A 24065-nucleotide genomic window follows, 5' to 3' on the forward strand; every position below is an offset into this window, starting at 1 on the left:
AGACAAAATGTACTCAAGACTGAGACATAATTCAAGTACTTCCCAACTAATGAACAGAATCTTGCCAACACTCATGTTCCAACACTCAGCAGGGAGACAAAGAGGACACGGGGACAGCTTGAGATGTTCCCAGCACCAGTTGGGAAAATATAGGCAATTTCCAGCTCATGTATTACTTGGTTATTTGAAATTTGAAACATTTCCCATGAAACAGTCTGAAAGGTGGTTGGAAAGGGAAGTAACATTTGCTGAAGATCTATTACATACATTATTTTATGTAATTCTCAACAATGGTCCTGAAAGGAAGGAATTATTCCATTATATAATGAGAAAAATGAGGCTTAGAGAAGTTAATAACTTATCCAAAGTAGAACCAGTATTTCACCCTAGGTCATTTGACTCCAGAAACCATGCCCTTTCTAGCACATCACAAGTTTTCCTTAAGTTATAAGGATAGCTTCCGCCAATCACCAGTCCTAAAATAAATAAATAAATAAGATAATTCAACCCCAATTCAGCAGGGCACTATAAAACCTAATTACCATTTACAAGGATAATCTATGTAGAGATCATCCTTAATTATAACTTGGGATCTCAAAAACACATTCTCCACAGTGGCAGCAAGTTCCTTACCCCCCACTTACTCCCCAGTTTGCTCCTGAATGAAGCCAAAGCAATGGTAACAATATTCACAGTGACTTCGGAGGCAGCAGAGAGAGACAGAGGATGTGGGGATGTTCCCAGCACATCGGGAAAAGACAGGCATTCCCAGCTTGGAGAGTAAAGGAAGTGGCAGTGTTTGGCTCTTTTACCCTCTCTAAGCCATCTGCCTTATTTCCAAACTTACTCAGTTCTCTGAAATAGCTTCTTTCCCCTACTCCCAAGGAATACCTAGAAATGAAATATCCTGAAAGAACAATCTCTCCTATTCCTCAGCATTACAATAACCACCATTCCTGATACAAACGTCTGAAGCAGAAACAGCTTTACATTTCTACACCTCAAACTGGCAGGTAGGTGGCTGGATGACTAATTCCTGATGGATGAGTCTGAATATGCTCATCACAAGTCTGTTTCTAGGCCTGATAAAGTATCCCTAAAACTGAAAAACAAAAAAAATCACCTGCAAGCCCTTCTCCCTGGGGGTGCAAGCCTGCTGCCAGGTATCTACAATCACAAGGGTAAGGAGAATCTTAGCTTCGAGATGCTAGCCCTGACTAGTGGGTAATCTGGGAGTAGAGAGCCACATTTTTGTGGCTAAAAACTTACGATCAGCAGGGTCTGCAGAGTTTTAGCCCTAGGAAGAATGAAAACTGGAAGCAGCCATGTTTTTTCCTCTTCTCTCCTGAAGGAGAAAGGGTTTCCTCTATATACCTCAACTTTTCTTACCTATTACATTTTTTCTGGCTCCCCTTTCTACAGCTAGGCACCCCCAAGCTAAAGTATGAACAAATGAACATTTTATTAATATTTTATTTGCGTTTTTGGTAAAGATAAACAGCTTCGCAAGAAACATTGATTTTCTCAAACAATAAAAAAAGGTTTTAAAAAATCTACTGTCTTAGAAGAAAATGTCTCTTCAGCAAGCATTGGGCCAATTCAGATGGGAGGAACCAGTGAAGTAGAAGCTACATACAGGAATTAAGTTCAGATTTCTCCAGTTTTAGAGATAACACAAATGTCTTTTTGTCCAGTTCTGTAAGGCTCCAAATGAGCCATCTCAGCTTAAAACTGATAAAAAGGCTCAAACAGCTTCCAGGGTCCCATCTAGTTTGAACACAGAGATGACTCACTCTCCAGGAGGCTGCATCTGTTTACAGAACTCATCAAACTGCTGCTGCTCCAGTTCTGTCATGACTCTGTTGAGGGCATAGATCTGAATGGGAGGCAAAAATATGTTAGCAATGGAAGCTAGGGCTCAACATATTTTCAGACACAGTAGGCTTTATCATTTGAAAATTTCAGAACTGCACCAGTAATGCAGGGATAGTGATATGGGAATAAGAAAGGTAGATACTACACCCACTCCTCACTTACTGACATGGTTAGGTTCCAAAAACCAGGTTGTTATGCAAAAATCAGCATTATGTGAAAATGGAGGATGACCACATCAGATTACAAAATGGAGGATGACTACATCATCACATAACTGTCAAATTACATCATTAAATAACTGCTAAACTACTGAGAATCATGGCCTAGCTAAGTTGACACATAACCTTAATCATCACAGCCAGTGTTACTGTCGCCTCACACCTTGGTGTTCGTTACCACCAGACATACGTTGTTAATGCACAAAATAGTCAGATAGTAGATTTTTTACTATTGTCATAAATGTGAAATGTCAGATAATGAGACTGTCGATAAGTGAGGAAAAGGTGTAATTCCATTTGGGGAATCAGAAAAAGCAGTGAGGTGGCTTGATTTGGCCTTTAAAGGATTGGTACGATTTAAGCAGGCAGAGATTGAGGATGCGACATGATAAATGATCCAGGGGGAAATATTATGAGTAAATAAATATAATAGAAAAGTATGGGATCAGTTCTGGGAACTCCAAGTCAGCTAATACGAAGGATATTAATAGAGTAGGGATTGGGGAGCTGGAAAAAGCAAGAAAAGTATGTTGAGGCCTTAAATGCCATGCTAAGACATCTGGACTTTTATCTGACTGACTATGGAGAGCTAGTAAAGATACGTGTGCAGGGGAGCACCTTGATTACATCTGCTTTGGCAAAGATAGCCGGAGGCAGGTGAAGGATGGAGTGGGGAGAAGAGAGATTATAGGCCACTTAGGAGTATCTGGAGTCACTGGGTGGCACAATTGGTTAAGTGCTCAACTACTAACCAAAGGGTTGGTGATTTGAACCCACCCAGATGTGCCTTGATGAAAGGCCTGGTGATCTGCCTCTGATGCCATGAGTCAGAATTGACTAGACAGGAACAGTTTTTTTGTAGGAGGTATTTTTTTTTTTTTTTTTTTATCTTAATAGTCCAGGGAGATAGTAGTAGGAATATGACCTAGGGCAGGCAGTGGGGTGAAAAGGAGACAGTGAAAGGCATTCTAAGATGAAAAGCAGGGTCTCTATCTTATTCCTCACCATTTCTTTATCTTAGGAATAATCAATCTATCTACTAAAGAATGGAAACAGATCATAAAACTTCCCAACTTACAGAAGAAAAAAATGAAGGGAGGTATAACTTGGTTAACTGAAAAGAAGAAAAGGAAAAAAAGATTGAGAACTGGGACGAATAGAAAATATAAAATAAGAGCAAAAGTTAATGAAATAGCAACCAAAAACAGGATCACCAAAACTGCAAGAGAGTTCTTTGGAAATACTAAAAAAACCCACAAACCTTTGGCATGAATGATCAAGCTAAAAAGAGAGTAGCACAAAAAAACACGATTAGGAACTAAAAAGAGAATACAGCTACTGATGCAACAGAGATTAAAACAAAACATGAATTTGTACCAATAAATTTGAAAATTTAAATGAAATTCCTAGGAAAAGTAAAATGATCAAAATGGACTAGAATAAATAGAAAGCTTGAATGATCCTATAATCTTTAAGAAAAATGGAATTGCACAGTGATGAAAATAATTACAAACAACACAAATGATTCTGAAAAAAAACATAATGCTGAGTGAAGAAAGCCAGTCACAGAGTAGTGACATATATAATGTTCAGAAACATGCAAAATTACACAGTATGTTGTTAAAAACATTATTTAAGGATTTTTTTTATAGAAGTAGTAAACTAATACAGAACAGCAAGGGAATGATCAGCCTAAAATTAAGAGGTTATGTCTAGTGGGACGGCTGGGAGCACGACTAGAGAGGAATATGCAGAGCTTCCAAGTTACTGGTCATCACCTATTTCTTTAATTGGGAGGTAGGTACAAGGGTGTGTGTTTTATTCTTCCTTAACTGTATATATACACTAATACAATTTTTTCTCTTTAATTTTTATTAAGCACTACATAGACACTATATATTATATACATTGGCCCCCAACCCATGGTGACCCCATGCACAACGGAACTAAACGCTGCCTGGTCTCATTTTTTGGAAGTAGATCGACAGCTCTGTCTTCTACTCCATCTTAATCTGGAAGCACTGCTGAAACCTGTTCGGCATCACAGCAACATAAAAGCCTTTACTGACAGATGGGTGGTGGCTACGCATGGGGTGCAACGGCTGGGGATCGAACCAGGGTCTCCCACATGGAAAGCAAGAATTCTACCACTAAACCAGCACTGTCCCTAGCAGGGGTAGGTGAACAGAACTGAGTTATTTTTCATCAATCAGGAAAATGGTTCTTTAGTCAATCGATGTTCATACTAACATTGATACATACTAATGATTCACTTCAGATATCTGCCTATCTCTTTCCACCAAATTCCACTGACATGAATGATGGGCAATCCTTTTTTTCCTTGCCCCCATGAGTGAACACCTGATGTGCACCGCTCTCGGATGACAATTCAGGGGGGGTATCTCAAGCCACATCAAGAACCTCCTTACAGGCTACTTAAAGGGAGCCTGGTTTCAGCTTCCTTCTAAGGAAGCTCAGTAGCAGTCCACAAGTGAGGCTGCGTCATATACCCACTGTGTGTGTGTATTGTATGTGTGTGTGTATATGTACATATATAAACATAAACTTCTACTTTATCATTTAATAACTACTTAATTAGCATTTGTAATGTGCATATCACTATGCTACAGACTGAAAGGGATACTAAATAGCCTCTTAGAGACAACCAGATCAAGGAGACAGAATGGTAAAAAGGGGAAAATAAGTAGAAAATAAATAAGTGAAATAAGCAAAGAAAGAAGAAACTCAAAATGGGTCAGAGTGTCCAAGCCAAGGAATGAAAGACTTTCAAGAAGGAAAAGGTGACGGACAGTGTCAAATGCAGCTTCAACTGCCAAATGTGCCTTCAGCTCCCGTTCACATCTCTCTTTCACATCTAACTTTCTGGAATGTGGCATCTTTACAGAATTGAATGGTAACTGTGTCTTCATTCTGCCAAGGGGTCTTGACACATTCCTGTTTTAAGAAATTACATCCCAGGCAATACAGATAAAGACCACCGCAAAGCAGCTGTTCTGACAAGGGTCAGAAGTTCTGTGTTTAGATCCCAGTTCTGCCCCTCATTAACTGCAGGACTCTAGTCACGTCACTTCACTATAAAGTGAGGATAACATTTCCTACCTCATGGTGTCATGTATTTTATATCTATATTCCCATCTTGTTCCAGGAAGAATTTAAGGTTTATAAAGATACATTACAATTCTGCAAGTTAACATAAACACGGTCAGTTGTTTGAGAGTCCACAAAATGAAAGGAAACCAACTGCTTGGAAGCACAATAATTCCTGATAATAATCACTACTGTTTATTAAGTGCTTTCTCTGTGCTGGAGCCCTGGTGGCACAACGATTGAGCACTCGGCTGCTAACTGAAAGGTGGGTGGTTCGAACTCACCAGCAGCTCTGCAGGAGAAAAGGCCTGGCAATCTGCTCCTATAAAGATTACAGCCTAGGAAACCCTATGGGGCAGTTCTACTCTGTCATATAGGGTCCCTATGAGTCGGAATCGACTTGATGGCACACAATGGTAAAATTGAAAATGTACATATCTTATGACCCAATAACTCTACTTCTAGTTATAGCCCTAGAGAAATTCTAGCATAGGTGCCAAAGGAAACATCTAAAAGGTTTTCACTACAGCAGAGTTTGTAATAGCAGAAAACGAGAACAAAAACCTATAAATAACCTAAAAGTCCATCACTGGAGGAATGGGTAAATATACCAAATAAAGTGTATTCACAAAACAGGCTACTACAAGCAGTCAAGAGGAATAACTCATATTAACGTGGAGTTTTATAAAAACATAATGTAAACAAAATGTAGAAACATGCATTTTTTTATTAATGTTTAAAAAAACAACATAATATTGTATATTGTTCAAGGTATCTATCAATATATTTGAATGTTAAGAGTATTTAAAAAACCCGTAATAGTGATTGCCCATAGAGAGAGGAAAAGGGTATAAGACAGGAAATGAACAAAGGTGACTTTAAATTTACATATAAGGTTTTATCTAATTTTAAAAAGACTCCAAGCAAATATGACAAAACGCTAACCACTACCAATCTGGGGTGCTGAGTAGCCAGCTATTTGTTATAATATTCTGTATTTTTTCATTTCTCAAAAAAAGGAATAAACAAAAAAGAATACAAAGAGAAAAAAGACCAGAAAGCTTTTTCCTGATATTAAACACTAAACTAAAATACTCAGGTCTGAATGTGGCGCAGCATAGACAGTGTAACAGTTTAAGATTTGTATTCTCAAATTGATTTTAGGTGTTGAGAGAACAAACGAGCACTTTGTTGGGTTTAGATTTTAGGTCTTTACTTCCTGATAATCAGCAACTTTCAGGGCCAAAGCCAGTACATCTGTGCCACGGAGTGTCTGACACTTGCTTTTTCTGTCTCTCACCCTCACCCTTACCTATTCCTTCTCTTTCTCTTTTCCTCATTCCCTCAGGTCCCAACCACAAAAGCTCTAAACCAGGAGTCCTTGGGAGACCTGGCTCTGATCCGTGTTCTGACACTAACTGGGCATGTGAATCAAGCTGCCACTTCATCATTCTGGACCTCAATGATCTCCTCTAAACCTGGGAGAATACCTATCTTTCCTGGAGGCTAGTAGGGCTCCCCATCACAGTTCTCTCTATTCCTCTACTCCATTATCATCTCTCAGCAGACTACAGGTATACAGACTTCCCCCTCCTTAATCTCACTTCTGGAGCCCTGGTGGTGCAGTAGTTAAGAGCTACGGCTGCTAGAAGGTCGGCAGCTAGAATCCAGCAGCCGCTCCCTGGAAACCCCATGGGGCAGTTCTACCCTGTCCTATACGGTCGATAAGAGTTGGAATCGACTCCACAGTATCATGTACAATCTCACCTCTGCTCTTTGTCTTTGTTTCAGCTCCTGCTGAGCCGATTTCTGCTTGGCCTTCTCAACTCTGCTGACAGTTTCTTTAACTTTGGATTTTTCTTTACGTGCCGGCGGATCCATGGCTGGGCTTCTCAATACTTAAGTCAGCTCTGACCTGCTGATCTGCACAGAAAAAGGCTGAACTTAAAAAACAACAGAAAGAGCCGTCAGTCACTCTCCATTCTAACCCCTAGCTCGGCCCCTTCCTTTGACAGCTGAGGCAGAGCCGCCTGTGGGAAGAGCCCCGGATTTGGAGGAGTAAAATTTAAGTCCCACAGCCACGGCGTGGCTCCAAACCAAACCCACTGCTGTCGAGTTGATTCTGACTCATAGCGACCCTGTAGGGCAGAGTAGAACTCCCTCTAAAAGCAAATCTCCTCACTTTGAGCTTTAGTTTTCTCCCTCAAGAACTACTGTGTAAGAACCATATAAGAAAATCGACGTGAATGAATTTCACACACTGTAGAGCGCTGAACCGGCGAGGGGCTGTTATTATTATGACACTGAGGCCCAGGAGGGACAAGCAGGCCGAAGTCTCGCAGCCGGCATGCCCGGCCTCGCACCCCGTCTCTGGCCGTCAGGGCAGGGCTTTCCCACTACGGTCCAGCCTGAGCGTTACCAGCTCAACTCTTCCCGCAGGGCACCCTACCCCGGCGCCTTCCTCGCTGGGCACCTCACTGTTAGGCCCCACAGCCCGCCCCGGCCCGCCCACCGCCTCCCGACCCCGCCCCGGCCCGCCCTTGGCCACCCAGCCCCAAGGGGAAGCTCCCACCTCCCGCCCTCTTCAGGTGCAAAATGGCGGAAGGACACCGAGGGCCCGAGCCGTCGCCGCCGATCGAAGGGCTCGGAAATCTATGCGTTTGCCTACCAAACCTCCGGACTGTGTGGCTTACGCTGCGTCCCAGACGCGGACCCAAACCGATCTTCAATCGGGGGCTCGGAAATCTATGCCTTTTCCCTACCTCTGGATCTAGCGTTGGGAGCCCACCTCCCTTCGGGGTGGGCGGGGCCGGGGGCGGGGCCGGGCGCTGGGGTTGGAGGAGCGGAGCGCCGCCGCGCTTTAAGGCCTTTCTCCACCTACGAACGGCGGGCGTGCGCAGAGAGTACGCCTGGAAGCAGGTGTTGGCATGAGGAAGGGGTATTACCACTAACGAAAAGCTTTTCCCGGGAAGGTTTTCTGGGACAGCTGCTAGACTTTGAAGGGTGAGATCTGAAACTTGGGACTAGAGTTTTAACTTTCTGAATCTCATTTTCTTAATTAGAAAAGTGGGGGATGGTGATTGCCGCTTTATTAATTCACAAATTTATTAGGAGGGTCCCGTGAGATCCTGTTTGCCGCAGTGCTTGGAAAAAGGAAATGTTGACAGTACAAATGGCCAGTAAACACAGAAAGACGTTCAAGTTCACTGATAATAAAAAGAAAAAAAAAAGATAATAAAGGAGATGTAAATTAAAATAACTGCCTATCATTTTTCATTTGATCAGCAAGGATTGAAGAAAATGATAGATAATAAGCACTTGGACAACGGAAATCGTATTCGGTCTAATAATAACTGATCCTCATATGAACTTAGGCACTGTTCTAGGCATTAGCTCATTTACCTGCAGATTTATTCCTAGTAATAACCATATGGGGTATATACTTGTTGGCTGCTACTGAGTTGGCCCCCAGCTTTTGTTGACCCCATGCATAACGGAAGGAAACGCTGGTGCTGCACCATCCCCACGATGGGTTGCAGATCCGATCATTGTGATCCACAGGGTTTTCATTGCCTGATTTTTGGATGTAGGTTGTCAGGCCTTTCTTCCTAGTCTTTCAGCCTGTAAGCTCCACTGAAACTTGTTTAGCATCCTAGCAACACACAAAGCCTCTACTGAGAGGTGGCTGTGCATTGACCAGGAATCAAACCCAGGTCTTCCACATTGAAGGTAAGAATTCTGCTGAACCAGCAATGCCTGATGTATGTACTATTATCCCCATTTACAGAGAAGGGAACCCAGGCACTGGTAGGTAACTTAAGTGATTTGCTCAAGGTTACAGAGTTAATAAGTGCCAGACCAAGTATTTCAGAGAGGATTAACAGGGCAACGGCTGATCCAAAGGAAAATAGGTTTAGCCCCACTACTTCATTCCTCTATCAACTTCACAAGAATTGAAACAAATGATAGATACTAAGCAAAACGGTGAAGGTGTAGCCCAGATGGGCACTCATACACTTTCAGTCACAGTGAATTGTTAAAACCTTTCTGGAGGCCAGTTTAGCACTAGGTATCAAAGCCTTGAAAATGAGCACAACCTTTGACTCAATAAATCCACTTCTAAGAAGTTTTCCTAAGGAAATCATCAGAGATGGTCATGACACTTAGTTTCTAAGACTAAAACATTAGAAACAACCAAAATATTTATAACAGGGGCTGATTAAATAAATGATTGTAGTTGTGAGCTGCCATTGCGTCATAACAACCCCATGCACAAGGGAACATGGACTCTTGTGATCCATAGGGTTTTCATTGCCTGATTTCCAGAAGGAGATCACTAGACTTTTCTTCCTAGTCTGCCTCAGTCTGGAAGACCCACTGAAAATCGGTCAACATCATAGCTATACGCAAGCCTCCACTGACATTCAAGGGGTGGCTGCACATGAGGCGCATTGGCCAGGAATCAAACCTGGGTTTCTCCAGGCAAGAATTGTAGCACGGAGCCACCACTGCCCTCAAATAAATGATAGCATAGCCATGATGGAATTCTATGCAGCCATTAAAATGACATAAAAGAATATTGATGTGATAAAATATTTTTAGTACATCAAATGAAAAAGCTGTAAAGAGGCATATACAGTATAATCACAGTATTTATTGTTGTAAAAAAGACCATTATATACATATGAAAGAAAGTGGATGAAAACACACCAAAATGTTAATCCAAATTGCCTTAAGTAACCCTGGTGGTGCAGTGGTTAAGTGCTTGGCTGCTAACCAAAAGGTCAGTTGTTTAAACTCACCAGTCACTCTACTGGAGAAAGCTGTGGCAGCCTGCTTCTGTAAACATTACAGCCTTGGAAACCCTATGGGGCAGCTCTACTTTGTCCTATAGGGTTGCTATGAGTTGGAATCAACTCCAAGGCAACGGGTTTGGTTTTTTTGGTTATAGGTTGCCTTAAGAGTAGGGATCATTTTTTTTTTTTTTAATTTTTATTGTGCTTTGAGTGAAAGCTTACAAATCAAGACAGTCTTTCATACTAAAATTTATATATACCTTGCTATATATATTCCTAGTTATTCTCGCCCTAATGAGACAGCACACTCCTCCCCTCCATCTCTGTTTTCGTGTCCATTTGGCCAGCTTCTGATCCCCTCTGCCTTCTCATCTCCCCTCCAGACAGGAGCTGCCCACATAGCCTCATGTGTCTACTTGATCCAGGAAGCTCACTCTTCACCAGTATCATTATCTACCCACAGTCCAGTCCAATCCCTGTCTGAAGAGTTGGCTTTGGGGATGGCTCCCATCTTGGGGTAACAGAAAGTTCTGGGGACCATGACCCCCAGGGTCTCTCTAGTCTCAGACCATTAAGTCTAGTCTTTTTACCAGAATTGGAGGTATGTATCCCACTGTTTTCCTGCTCTCTCAGGGGTTCTCTGTTGTGTTCCCTGTCAGGGCAGTCATCAGTTGCAGCCGGGCACCATCTAGTTCTGGTCTCAGGTTCATGTAGTCTCTGGTTTATGTGGTCCTTTCTGTCTCTTGGGCTCATAATTACCTGCTGTCTTTGGCATTCTTCATTCTACTTTGCTCCAGGTGGATTGAGACCAATTGATGCATCTTAGAGGCCACTTGCTAGCATTTAAGACCCTAGACACCACTCTCCAAAGTGAGATGCAGAATGCTTTCTTAATAGATTTTATTATGCCAATTGACCTAGGTGTCCCCCAAAACCATGGTCCCCAAACCTCTGCTCCTGGTACTCTGGCCTTTGAAGCGTTCAGTTGATTCAGGAAACTTCTTTGCTTTTGGTTAAGTCCAGTTGTGCTGACTCTCCTGTATTGTGTGTTATCTTTGCCTTCACCTAAAATACTTCTTGTCTGCTCTCAAATTAGTGAATACCCCTCTCCCTTCCTCCCTCCCCAAGACTAGGGATCATATTTTATCTTCTTTGTAATTTTCTGTATTTTCTAAAATTCCTGCAATAAACATTTATACTTTAGCAATCAGGAGAAAGTACGATAAATGTTATTTTTAAGTGTTGTACAAGTATTAATTTGTATTGTTATTATTAATAAAAGTAACCAAGCCAGAGGCTATTTCAAAACCTTAGCATAATCATGGTATTTAACATTTGTGTCACATTGTACAGTTTATAAAGGTATTTCATATAAGCTCTGGACTAGATTGCAGCTGGAGACAGGACAGGGGACTTTGGCAGGCTTTAAAAAGCCAGTAAAGACTGGACATAGAGAATAAAGGGGTGGGAAGAAATGACACGGGAGGATTGGAAAGTGTAGTGTCCCTGAGCCACTGATAAATGTGGAGAAGTTGTGAGGAGCTGGCGTGGGAAGAGGTGGGAAGAGGATTTTAGGTGTGTGTGTGTGTTTATGAGAGAGGGAGAGAGAGACACAGAGAGAAAATATCAGAAGTATGGGACTTTGAAGGGCAAGAGGTCAGGACTGGGGACACTAGTTTGGGGTTCATCAGGAAAGTGAAGGTTAGAGCCAGGAGCAAGTGAACGTAGAGCCTGAACACCACGTGTGAAGGTTCTCTCCCTGCTCTTCTTCCTCCATCAGCTTATGCCCTTGAAGAGAACCATCAGCAGACTCTTAGCCAGGCTGCAGAATTCTCTGTGGGATGGAAGTTGTAATGGCATAAGGTGGAGTCTGTTGTAGTCTTGGAAAAATAAATCTAAAAGCCTGTTTCACAGATGGCCTGCCAGAGGTACTAGCTCTCTGTTATTTTAAAATTTATTTATTGAATGTCAATTTTTTGCAACGTAATAGACATAAATAACTTAGAGTCAAATAGTAGCACTCCTGCCTCAACCCTCCCCTTCCTGTTCACGTCCCACTTCCCGGAGACAACCACTATGCGCTGCTTTTACTACTGTTTACCTCCATATCTCTAAATAATGTGCAATTTGTGCTTGCCTAAAAACCCTGGTGGTGTAGTGGTTAAGTGCTGCGGCTGCTAACCAAAGAGTCAGCACTTTGAATCCACCAGGTGCTCCTTGGAAACTCTATGGGGCAGTTCTACTCTGTCCTACAGGGTCTCTATGAGTTGGAATCGACTCCACGGCACTGGGTTTGTTTTTTTTTTTTTGGTTTTTACCAAGCTAAAGGCTGGTGGTTCGAACCCAGTCAGCAGTACCTTGGAAGAAAGGCCTGACGATCTACTTCCTTTAAGATTATAGCCAAGAAAACCCTATGGAGCACATCTCTACTCTGTAACACATGGGGTCGCCGTGAATTGGAATCGACTCGATGGCCACATTTTTTTTGGTTGTTGTTTTTGTATTTTATGATTTATCAATTTTTTTGCATTTACTACTGACTTCCTACTTTGGATTTAGCATTTCTAGTCCCCTCCCCATATGTTTCCTCCCCTCCAAATATACTTATGTCACAATTACTGGTTGAATTACTAGTCAGAGTTTACAGTAATAGAGCTATGGAATATTTTTTACAGCTGAGGTATATCCCGTACTAGGATTACGTTTGTTTTCTTGAACAACTATTTTTTGTTTTCTGGAGTCAAAAATTGCCTTTACAAAAAAGTTGCTCAATTATTTAGGCATCTATTACTAATCCTTCTGCAAGCTTTTCATCAGGACTATAAAACATCTGTCTGGTCGCAGAAATAAGATGATCTATTGGTGGTGTCTCTGTCTTTTTTTTCTTATAGACATCCCACCTTCAACCCTGCCACCTCTCCCTCCAAACTGTCTTCTTTGCCTTGATGTGCAGCTGCAGCTGTTGTCCTAGGACTTCCCCTAACCACATGCTGGGGATTCTCTTCTCTGCTCTCCTGTGCCAAATCCCTGGATTTTATATTCCGTGAATCTTCTTCCACTTTTGGTTTATTCTCTCATTTTAAAGGAGCATATCCCTCTAGTAGTTTCCTCAGAAGAAGTTCATGGGGGAAAAATTTTGGAGACCTTGCTGTCTAAGAATGGCACGATTGACAGTTTGGTGGGGTATAGAATTCCAGGTTGGAAGTAATTTTCCCTCAGAATTTTGAAGATAGCTATTCACTGGTAGCTAAGCTAGCTTTTCATGTGGCTGTTACTCTTGAGAACTTTAATTCATTCTTATTTCTGTTACTTCTTATGTAATTTTTCCTTGTTTATTTCTGGAAGCTTTCAGGATTTTTTTTTTTTTTTCATCCTTGGTGTTCTGTGCTTGCATAATGATGGGTCCTGGTTGAGTCTTCTTCCATTCATTGTGCTAGGCACGTGGTGCCCTCTTTCAATCAGGAAACTGATAGTCTTCAATTCTGGAAACTTTGACATTTCGCTAATTTTTATTTTAATCTGTCCCCCCACCTTTTTTTTTTCCTGCAATATTTTAAAGCAAATTCCAGCTATAATATACCATGTTTTTACAAAAAACACATGCCTTCTGTGTTTGTTTGCCAACTGCACCCTCCCCTGCAAGGTATTTTCATTAGTGCACTATGCTTATTTTTTTACAGCAATATGTAAAAAAATTGACATAGCGGTGCTTATGAAAACACCTCATGGGGGAAGGGTGCAGTTGTCCCCCTTTTCCCATGAGACCAGAAGAACCGGATGGTACCTGGCTACCATTACTGAACATTTTGATCAAAGATTCTATATAAGAATCCTGATCAAAAGGGGAAAAATGCAGAACAACATTTCAGATTCTCATGGAATTCAGACTTCTGGAGCCCTGGAGGCTGGATGAACCCCTAAAACTATAGCCCTGAGATAATCTTTAAACCTTAAACCAAAAATATCCTCTGATGTCTTCTTAAAATCAAACAATAGTTTAGCTTACCCAGTGAAGAATCTCTGCCTTGAGCATTGTGCTGTTTTAAGATCTATCTATATGGGATTAAACTAATAAGAGAAATTTGAAAGATTTAGGAAATTTAGGGGGCAGTGAGTTTATGATAATGGGGGAAACAACATGGAAAAGGAGAGGAGAATGGTTGTCCAACTTGAAGAATGTAATTAATGACACTGAGTTGTACATGTAGAAATTGTTGGATTGTGTATATTCTCAACAATAACAACAAAAAATTTTTTTTAAATATTAACAAAAGTGATTACTAGAGCTGGGATTATGAGTGATAGCTATATCTATGTCTACATCTCTATGTCTATCCCTCTGATGCAATTAGAAGTTCAAAAAGAAAATTTCAGAGCAGAAACCCATTTCCTAGAAATAATAAACATATTACATATGACCATAAATCACATATTTTTATGAAAAACAATTCTTTTGTGAAACAACATTAGTGCAAACAGTGGCGTTGTTTTACATTTTTGTAAATCTTCTAAATGTCTGGCTTCATAGAAAATAGCTGGATTCTCATACTGGTTATTGCATTTTATCTCCTGCAATATGCTGTGTGGTTGAAGTGTATGAAAAAAATCCAGCCTCACACAGATATGTAATTGGAAAAGGGGGGAGCATTTCAATAGCCTTTTCAAATAATTGTGGATATTCATCTTCGATTCTATAATAAAGCTGAACAAGTTCCTTAAAGGTTAGTTGTAACATAGAATCTGAAACCGTATTAGTGAACTTTTTCATACTCTGTACATTAAAATCCATTGGCCTATCTTGTATTTGGAAACGCTGGTGGCATAGTGGTTAAGAGCCATGGCTCCTAACAAAAATGTCAGCAGTTTGAATCACCTGACGCTCCTTGGAAACCCTATGGGGGAGTCCTGCTTTGTCCTTTAGGGTTGCTATGAGTTGGAACCAACTCGATGGCAAGGGGTTTGGTTTTTCTGATTTTATTTGTATTTTGAAAGGATAATTTTGGCAAGTCGTGGAGTTATACAGATTTTCTAAATGTTGACACATTCCATTATACAACATCAAAAAATTACATTAACATCACTAAAAATCTCAAAATACACATTGCATTGAGCAGATTGGCTGCAAGAGAGCTCTTTAAAATGTTAAAAAGCAAACATGTCACCTTGAAGACTAATGTCCAACTGACCCAAGCCATGGTGTTTTCAGTTGCCTCATATGCGTGCGAAAGCTGGACAGTGAATAAGGAAGACCAAAGAAGAATTGACGCCTTTGAATTGTGGTGTTGGAGAAGAATATTGAATATACCATGGATTGCCCAAAGAACTCACAAATCTGTCTTGGAAGAAGTACAACCAGAATGCTCCTTGGAAGCAAGGATAGTGAGACAGCGTCTCACGTACTTTAGACATGTTGTTAGGAGGGATCAGTCCCTGGAGAAGGACAACATGCTTGGTGATGTAGAGGGTTAGTGAAAAAGGAAGACCCTCAATGAGATGGATTGACACAGTGGCTGCAACAATAGGCTCAAGCATAGCAACAATTTTGAGGCTGGCGCAGGACCAGGCAGTGTTTTCTTCTGTTGTGCATAGGGTCGCTATGAGTCGGAACCAACTTGACGGCACCTAACAACAACACAAAAATTTCACCAGAAAAGCCTTTGGGCATTGGGAAGCTATCAAGTTGACAGTAGCAGATAAAAGAGTTTTCCAAAATTTTAATTTCCAGCCAAAGATCAAATTTTATCTTTGGCAACAAATATTGTCAGTGGTTTTCTCTGAAGTAACAGGCACACTTTGTTCATTTTGGAGAAAATGTCTCCTAAATACTTAAGTCTGATAGTTTGTCTATCAGCTTTATTTTCAGGTAAAGATGGCGTTCCATGAGAAAAGTGGCTAGTTCAACTTGCAGCTCAAACAATCATGGAAGTGCTTTTCCTTGAAAAAGTCATCATACTTTGATGTGCAGCAGAAATACCTATGTGGACTTCCCATTTTGTTACACAGTATATTTAAAAGATACGTATTCAAGGCTCAAGATTTAATAAAATTAGTAACTTTTACCGCAGCTTGGCGCTACTACCTTGATTTGTGCTAAGATGTCAGTGGTTTTACCCACAACTGCCTTTGCACCATCACTGAAAATCTCAATGTAGTGAAAAAGGCAAATAATGTCTTAGCATTATTGTGAACATAGTTTTGGCCTGGCTGGAGGGCCTCCTGAGAGGGTTTCAGGAGCTCCCAGGGTCCACACTTTGAGGACTGCTGTCCTAGAGAAACTCTTGTGCATGTTCACTGGGAAACACATATCAAGAATGTTCACACCAACACTCTTTATAAAAGCAAAAGCCCAAGAAACAATCCACATTTCTGTCAAAAAGGGACTAGACAAATGTTGGAATATTTGTGCGACGGTTTGCTATACACTAGTGAATGAAGGTACTAGAGCTCTGTGAATTAACTGGACACATTTCAGTGTCTTAATATGTACTTCCCCCAAAGCAGAGTGTGATGACAAGCACTTTGGTGCAAGGGCTTATTTAGGAGGTGACCCTAGGAAGCAGAAGTGGGCAGTTGGGAGAGTGAGACGAAAAGCCATCAAAATGTGCGTTATTCAGCTGCTTACTGCCGTGGGCAACTGGGTTCCAACCTCCTGGGAACACTCTGCAAAGTCATGTGGAATACAGCTCAGAACTGTCTTGAAGGACGCAAGGCTGGAGCATTTTGCAGATTGCCATCATCATTGGTTGATGCTCCTGAAGTGCACCTGCAAACGACCTGAATAGCCTTCCCAGTCTTTGTAGAGAGCCCTGAGACAGATGAGCAAAGAGATGCTGTGAGGCCTTTGAGGTGACATGCTGGCTGGCAGGTTGCCTGCAAGTGTCCTGCCCAGCTAACTGAAACAGGGTAGACTGAGGAGACACAGCGTGCGCCAGCACAGGTGTCTGCTAGACTCGGAAATTACTGTTGAGGGAAAAAGAAAATCAGAGAATTATGTACAATGCGTTGCCATCTTTATAAAGTTCAAAAACACGTAAAAGTATGTAATGCATTGTTAAAAATATAATTTTGGATATTATGAAAATACAATTAAGGATCTGTAAAGTAAGATAGGCAGGGTAGGGCTTATCCCATGTTGGGGGCAGTAAACAGGTTTGCATGTCAGAAAGCACAAGTCCAGTGTAGCTGGAGCTAAAAGCAATGAGTTAAAGAAAGTGGCTACTTGGTGGGTGTTCTTGAAACCCGTCTTCAAATTTACTTTGATTTGAAAAGTAAAGGGGAGGGAGTAAGCTCTTCAGAAAGGGTGTGATAGGATCAAGGCACGTCCAAGAGGATCACTATGCAGTTAGCATTGGAGGACAGGCCGCTGAGGGGCAAACGTCCCTCCCATAGGAGGCGCTCGGTGATTCCCTCGCTTTTAGGGAGCTCCTCCTTGCTGTGTTCCTTTAACAGTGGCAGACAGGCAGGGTGAGGCTTGTTGGTTTACAGGACCAGTTAGAGGGGAGTCTGTGGAGCAGAGGGAGCACTTCTGCTTTGTGCTTTAGAATAAAACATAAAATTTTCTCAGCCCCACCCTCCTTCCTGATGCTCCTGCCTGGCTCCTAATCTCCCTGGATGGGAGTGCCACTGTTCCCAGCTCTGCTAGTGAGGGACAAATAGCTTCTGATTCCAAAGGTGGTGAGTACCCTTCTCTTGCCTCTCTCTTCACCCGTTAGTCCTTTAACTTTCCCAGGATCCTCAGGTTTGGTAGAGAAACACTTACCTCTCTCCTCAGTCACAAAAATATTCTAAAGGACGAGATGGGGAAATGGTTAGATGTCATTTGAGAAGAACAAAAGGGGACAAGTGACAGGGACTGCATGGGTTTATCTAAAGACACTTGTTTAATTATTATTGCCATTGTTATTATTTATTATTTAGCCCTTACTATTTGCCAGGTCCTATGCTATGGGTTTTCAGACTGATCAGTGGTGGATGTGCAGGGTCTTCTTTTTTTTTTTAATTTTTAAAAAATTTTTATTGCTCTTTAAGTGAAAGTTTACAAATCAAGTCAGTCACTCATTCAAAAATTTATATACATCTTACTATATACTTCTAGTTACTCTCCCCCTATAGAGACAGCACTCTCCTTCTCTCCACCCTGTATGCCCCGTGTCCATTCAGCCAGCTCCTATCCCCTCTGCCTTGTCATCTCCCCTCCAGACAGGAGCTGCCCATGTAGTCTCATGTGTCTAATTGAGCCAAGAAGCTCACTCCTCACCAGTATCATTTTCTTATAGCCTAGTCCAATCCTTGTCTGAAGAGTTGGCTTTGGGAATGGTTCCAGTCTTGGGCTAACAGAAGGTCTGGGGGCCATAACCTCCAAGGTCATTCTAGTCTCAGTCAGACCATTAAGTCTGGTCTTTTCACAAGCATTTGAGGTCTGCACCCCCCTGCTCTCCTGCTCCATCAGGGATTCTCTGTTGTGTTCCCTGTCAGGGCAGTAATCGGTTGCAGCCAGGCACCATCTAGTTCTTCTGGTCTCAGGCTAGTGTAGTCTCTGGTTTATGTGGCCCTTTCTGTCTCTTGGGCTCATAGTTACCTAGTGTCTTTGGTGTTCTTCAGCCCCCTTTGCTGAAGGTGGATTGAGACCAATTGATGCATCTAAGATGGCCACTTGCTAGCGTTTAGGACCCAAGATGCCACTCACGAAAGTGGGATGCAGAATGTTTTCTTAATAGATTTTATTATGCCAATTGACTTGGTTGTCCCCTGAAACCATGGTCCCCAAACCCCCACCCCTGCTATGCTGGCCTTCAAAGTGTTCTGTTTATTCAGGAAATTTCTTTGCTTTTGGTTTAGTCCAGTTGTGCTGACCTCTCCTTTATTGTGTGTTGTCTTTCCCTTCACCTAAAATAGTTCTTGTCTACTATCTAATTAGTGAACACCCCTCTCCCTCCCTCCCTTCCCCCTCTTGTAACCATCAAGGAATATTTTCTCCTCTCTTTAAACTATTTCTTGAGTTCTTATAATAGTGGTCTCATATACTATTTGTTCTCTTGCAACTGACTAATTTCATTCAGCATAATGCCTTCCAGATTCCTCCTTGTTATGAAATGTTTCACGGATTCATCATTGTTCTTTATCGATGCATAGTATTCCATTGTGTGAATAAACCATAATTTATTTATCCATTCATCTGTCGATGGGCACCTTGGTTGCTTCCATCTTTTTGCTACTGTAAACAGTGCTGCAATGAACATGGGTGTGCATATATCTCTTCCTGTAAAAGCTCTTATTTTTTCAGGGTATATTCCAAGGAGTGGGATTGCTGGATTCGTGTGGTAGTTCTAGTTCTAGCTTTTAAAAAAAGAAGTGCCTCGATAAAGAACAGTGACGAATCTGTGAAACATTTCATAACATGGAGGAACCTGGAAGGCATTATGCTGAGTGAACTTAGTCAGAAGCAAAAGGACAAATATTGTATAAGACCACTATTATAAGATCTTGAGAAATACTATAAACTGAGAAGAACACATTCATTTGTGGTTACGAGAGGGGGGAGGGAGGGAGGGTGGGAGAGGGTTATTTACTGATTAGTTAGTAGATAAGAACTACTTTAGGTGAAGGGAAGGACAATACTCAATACAGGGAAGGTCAGCTCAACTGGACTGGACCAAAAGCAAAGAAGTTTCTGGGATAAACTGAATGCTTCGAAGGTCAGCAGAGCAAGGGCAGGGGTTTGGGGACTATGGCTTAAGGGGACTTCTAAGTCAATTGGCAAAATAAATTCTATTAAGAAAACATTCTGCATCCTGCTTTGAAGTGTGGCGTCTGGGGTCTTAAATGCTAACAAGCGGCCATCTAAGATGCATCAATTGGTCTCAACCCACCTGGATCAAAGGAGAATGAAGAACACCAAGGTCACACGATAACTATGAGCCCAAGAGACAGAAAGGGCCACATGAACTAGAGACTTACATCATCCTAAGACCAGAAGAACTATTTGGTGCCCGGCCACAACCGATGACTGCCCTGACAGGGAGCACAACAGAGAACCCCTGACGTAGCAGGAGAACAGTGGGCTGCAGACCCCAAATTCTCATACAAAGGCCAGACTTAATGGTCTGACTGAGACTAGAAGAATCCCAGTGGTCATGGTCCCCAAACCTTCTGTTGGCCCAGGACAGGAACCATTCTCAAAGACAACTCATCAAACATAGAAGGGACTGGACAATGGGTTGGAGAGAGATACTGATGAAGAGTGAGCTACTTGTTTCAGGTGGACACTTGAGACTGTGTTGGCATCTCCTGTCTGAAGGGGAGATGGGAGGGTAGAGAGGGTTAGAAACTGGCAAAACGGTCACGAAAGGAGAGACTGGAAGGAGGGAGCAGGCTGACTCATTGGGGGAGAGTAAGTGGGAGTATGGAGTAAGGTGTATATAAGCTTATATGTGACAGACTGACTTGATTTGTAAACTTTCACTTAAAGCACAATAAAAATTATTAAAAAAAAAAAAAAGAAGTGCCAAATCGATTTCCAAAGTGGTTGTACCATTTTACATTCCCACCAGCAGTGTATAAGTCTTCCAGTCTCTCCACAGCCTCTCCAACATTTATTATTTTGTGTCTTTTGGATTAATGCCAGCCTTGTTGGAGTGAGATGAAGTTTTGACTTGCGTTTCTCTGATGGCTAATGATCGTGAGCATTTCCTCATGTATCTGTTAGCTACCTCAATATCTTCTTTAGTGAAGTGTCTTTTCATATCCTTTGCCCATTTTTTAAATGGGTTTTTTGTCTTTCTGTTGTTGACTTTTTGTAGCATCATGTAGATTTTGGAGATCAGACGCTGATTGGAAATGTCAGAGCTAAAAACTTTTTTCCCAGTCTGTAGGTAATCATTTTAGTCTTTTGGCGAAGTCTTTGGATGAGCATAGGTATTTGATGTTTAGGAGCTCCCAGTTATCTAGGTTCTCTTCTGGTGTTTGTGCATTGTTAGTAATGTTTTTTGTACTGTTTATGCCATATATTAGTGCTCCTAGTATTGTCCCTATTTTTTCTTCAATGATCTTTATCTTTTTAGATTTGATATTTAGGTCTTTGGCCCATTGTGAGTTAGTTTTGTTCATGGTGTGAGGTATGAGTCTTGTTTCATTTTTTTGCAGATGGATATCCAGTTATGCCAGCACCATTTGTTAAAGAGATGCTCTTTTCCCCATTTAACGGACTTTGGGCCTTTGTCAAGTATCAGCTGCTCATATGTGAATGGATTTATGTCTGGATTCTCAATTCTGTTGCATTGGTCTATGTATCCATTGTTGTACCAGTACCAGAATGTTTTGACTACAGTGGCGGTATAATAGTTTCTAAAATCAGGTAGTGTGAGGCCTCCCATTTTGTACTTTTTCAGTAATGCTTTACTTATCCAGGGCCTCTTTCCCTTCCACATGAAGTTGGTGATTTGTTTCTCCATCTCATTGAAAAATGTCATTGGAATTTGGATTGGAATTACATTGTATCTATAGATTGCTTTGGGTAGAATAGACATTTTTACAATGGTAAGTCTTCCTATCCATGAGCAAGGTATGTTTTTCCACTTATGTACGTCTCTTTTGGTTTCTTGCAGTAGTGTCTTGTAGTTTTCTTTGTATAGGTCTTTTACATCTCTGGTAAGATTTATTCCTAAGTATTTTATCTTCTTGGGGGCTACTGTAAATGGTATTGATTTGGTGATTTCCTCGTCGATGTTCTTTTTGTTGTAGAGGAATCCAACTGATTTTTGTGTTTATCTTGCATGCTGATACTTTGCTGAACTCTTCTATTTGTTTCAGTAGTTTTCTTGAGGATTCTTTAGGGTTTTCTGTGTATAAGATCATGTCATCTGCAAATAGAGATGGTTTTACTTCTTTCTTACCAATCTGGATGCCCTTTATTTCTTTATCTAGCCTAATTGCTCTGGCTAGGACCTCCAGCACAATGTTGAATAAGAGTTGTAATAAAGGGCATCCTTGTCTGGTTCCTGATCTCAAGGGGAATGCTTTCAGACTCTCTGCATTTAAGATGTTGTTAGGTATTGGCTTTGTGTAAGTGCCCTTTATTATGCTGAGGAATTTTCCTTCTATTCCAATTTTGCTGATTGTTTTTATCATGAATGAGTATTGAACTTTGTCAAATGTCTTTTGTGCATCAATTAATAAAATCACGTGGCTCTTGTCTTTTTTTTTACTTATATGATGGATTACATTGATTGTTCTTCTAATTTTGAACCATCCCTGCATACCTGGTATGAATCCGACTGGGCCATGATGAATTATTTTTTTGATATGTTGTTGAATTCTATTGTCTAGAATTTTGTTGAGGATTTTGGCATCTAAGTTCAGAAGGGATGTAGGTCTGTAATTTTCTTTTTTTGTAGTGTCTTTACCTGGTTTTGGTATCAGGGATATGTTGGCTTCATAGAATGAGTTTGGTAGTATTCTGTCCTTTTCTATGTTCTGAAATACCTTTAGTAATAGTGGAGCTAATTCTTCTCTGAAAGTTTGGTAGAACTCTACAGTGAAGTAGTCCAGACCAGGGCTTTTTTTTTGGAAGTTTTTTTGATTACCTTTTCAATCTCTTCTTTTGTTATGGGTCTATTTAGTTGTTCTACCTCTGTTTGTGTTAGTTTAGGTAGGTAGAACTCCATTTAGTATTTCTTGTAGTTTTGGTTTGGTTTTTATGAATTCCCTAAACTTCTGTTTATCTGGAAATGTCTTAATTTCACCTTCATATTTGAGAGACAGTTTTGCTGGATATTTGATTCTTGGCTGGCAATTTTTTTCCTTCAATGCGTTATATAAGACATCCCGTTGCCTTCTTGCCTGCATGGTTTCTGCTAAATAGTTCAAGCTTATTCTTATTGACTGTCCTTTGTAGGTGATTTTTCATTTATCCCTAGTTGCTCTTAAAATTCTCTCTTTATCTTTAGTTTTGGCAAGTTTGATTAAAATATGTCTTGGTGACTTTCTTTTAAAATCTACCTCATGTGGAGTTCCATGAGCATCTTGGACTGATATCTTCTCATCTTTCATGATATCAGGGATGTTTTCTGACAACAAATCTGCAACAGTTCTCTCTGTATTTTCTGTTATCCCTCCCTCTTCGGGTACTCCAATCACTCGTAGGTTATTTGTCTTGATAGAGTTCCGCATGATTCTTAAGGTTTCTTCATTTTTTTAAATTCTTTTATCTGATTTTTCTTTAAATATATTGGTGCCAAATACTTTATCTTCAAGGTCACCAATTCTGCCTTCCACTTGCTCAATTCTGCCTTCCACTTGCTCGATTCTGCTCCTCTGACTTTCTATTGAGTTGTCTAATTCTGTAATTTTGTTGTTAATCTTCTGAATTTCTGATTGCTGTCTCACTGTGGATTCTTGTGGCTTATTAAATTTTTCAATATGTTCTTGAATAACCTTTTTAATTTCTTCAACTGTTTTATCTGTGTGTTCCTTGGCTTGTTCTGCATATTGCCTGATCTCCTTCCTGATGTCTTGAAGAGTTCTGTATATTAATCTTTGGAATTCTGCATCTGGTAATTCCAGGAAGGCACCTTCATCTAGAAGATCCTTTGATTCTCTGTTTTGAGAGCTTATTGAAGCGATCACAGTCTGTTTCTTTATGTGGTTTGATATTGACTATTGTCTCTGAGCCATGTATAAGTTATTGTATTAGTTTTTTTTTTATGTTTGCTTACTGTATCCTAGTTTCTTGCTTTGTTTTGTTTTGCTATGCCCAAATGGGTTGCTTGAGTGAGCAAGCTTGATTATTTTCATGTTTGGAGCTCTGACATCCTGTCACCAGGTGGCTAGAGCTGTTATCAGGTATATGAGCTTATAAGTCCATTCATTTTTCTTATGTGGATTCAGCTCAGGTGGCCAGGTAGCTGGTCATCAAGTGTGTGGTACAGGCTCTGTCCTACAGTCTTAGAGGGGGAGGAGTGATTGGTGTAGGTACCGGTATCTAGTTGCAGCAGTGGGGTACACTCTCAACAAGGCAGGGGGCTGAGAACTATCCTCTGAGTGTCCCTGAGGAAAGTGCATCCCTGTTCCC

General features: G+C 41.0%; 2 protein-coding genes across 2 annotated transcripts in view; one reads left to right on the forward strand and one right to left on the reverse strand.

Annotated features, from left to right (window-relative positions):
• Positions 1-1381: 1381 nt before the first annotated feature.
• On the reverse strand, positions 1382-7959 carry SVBP (small vasohibin binding protein). Its single transcript, XM_049878998.1, has 3 exons — positions 7870-7959; positions 6969-7124; positions 1382-1876 (listed from the first exon to the last, which is right to left on the reverse strand). The coding sequence occupies exons 2-3, from the start codon at positions 7080-7082 to the stop codon at positions 1790-1792; spliced, it is 201 nt and encodes a 66-aa protein (XP_049734955.1). The 5' UTR covers positions 7083-7124; positions 7870-7959; the 3' UTR covers positions 1382-1789.
• Positions 7549-24065, forward strand: part of ERMAP (erythroblast membrane associated protein (Scianna blood group)) — a 69493-nt gene continuing 52976 nt past the window's right edge. The window contains exons 1-2 of the mRNA XM_049875533.1: positions 7549-7936; positions 8067-8120. Coding sequence (XP_049731490.1) covers positions 7549-7936; positions 8067-8120 — 442 coding nt within the window. The remainder of the gene's footprint in view (positions 7937-8066; positions 8121-24065) is intronic.

This window comes from Elephas maximus, chromosome 3 (genome assembly GCF_024166365.1).
Source record: "Elephas maximus indicus isolate mEleMax1 chromosome 3, mEleMax1 primary haplotype, whole genome shotgun sequence".
In the NCBI taxonomy this organism is placed as follows: Eukaryota; Metazoa; Chordata; class Mammalia; order Proboscidea; family Elephantidae; genus Elephas; species Elephas maximus.

What these genes read in the sequence shown, in the direction of transcription:
- SVBP (XM_049878998.1), bottom strand. Translation starts at nt 7,082, where the DNA reads ATGGATCCGCCGGCACGTAAAGAAAAATCCAAAGTTAAAGAAACTGTC. An exon ending in AACAAAGACAAAGAGCAGAG is followed by an intron (nt 1,877 to 6,968) that starts GTGAGATTGTAC and finishes CCTCCCATTCAG; the next exon opens with ATCTATGCCCTCAACAGAGT.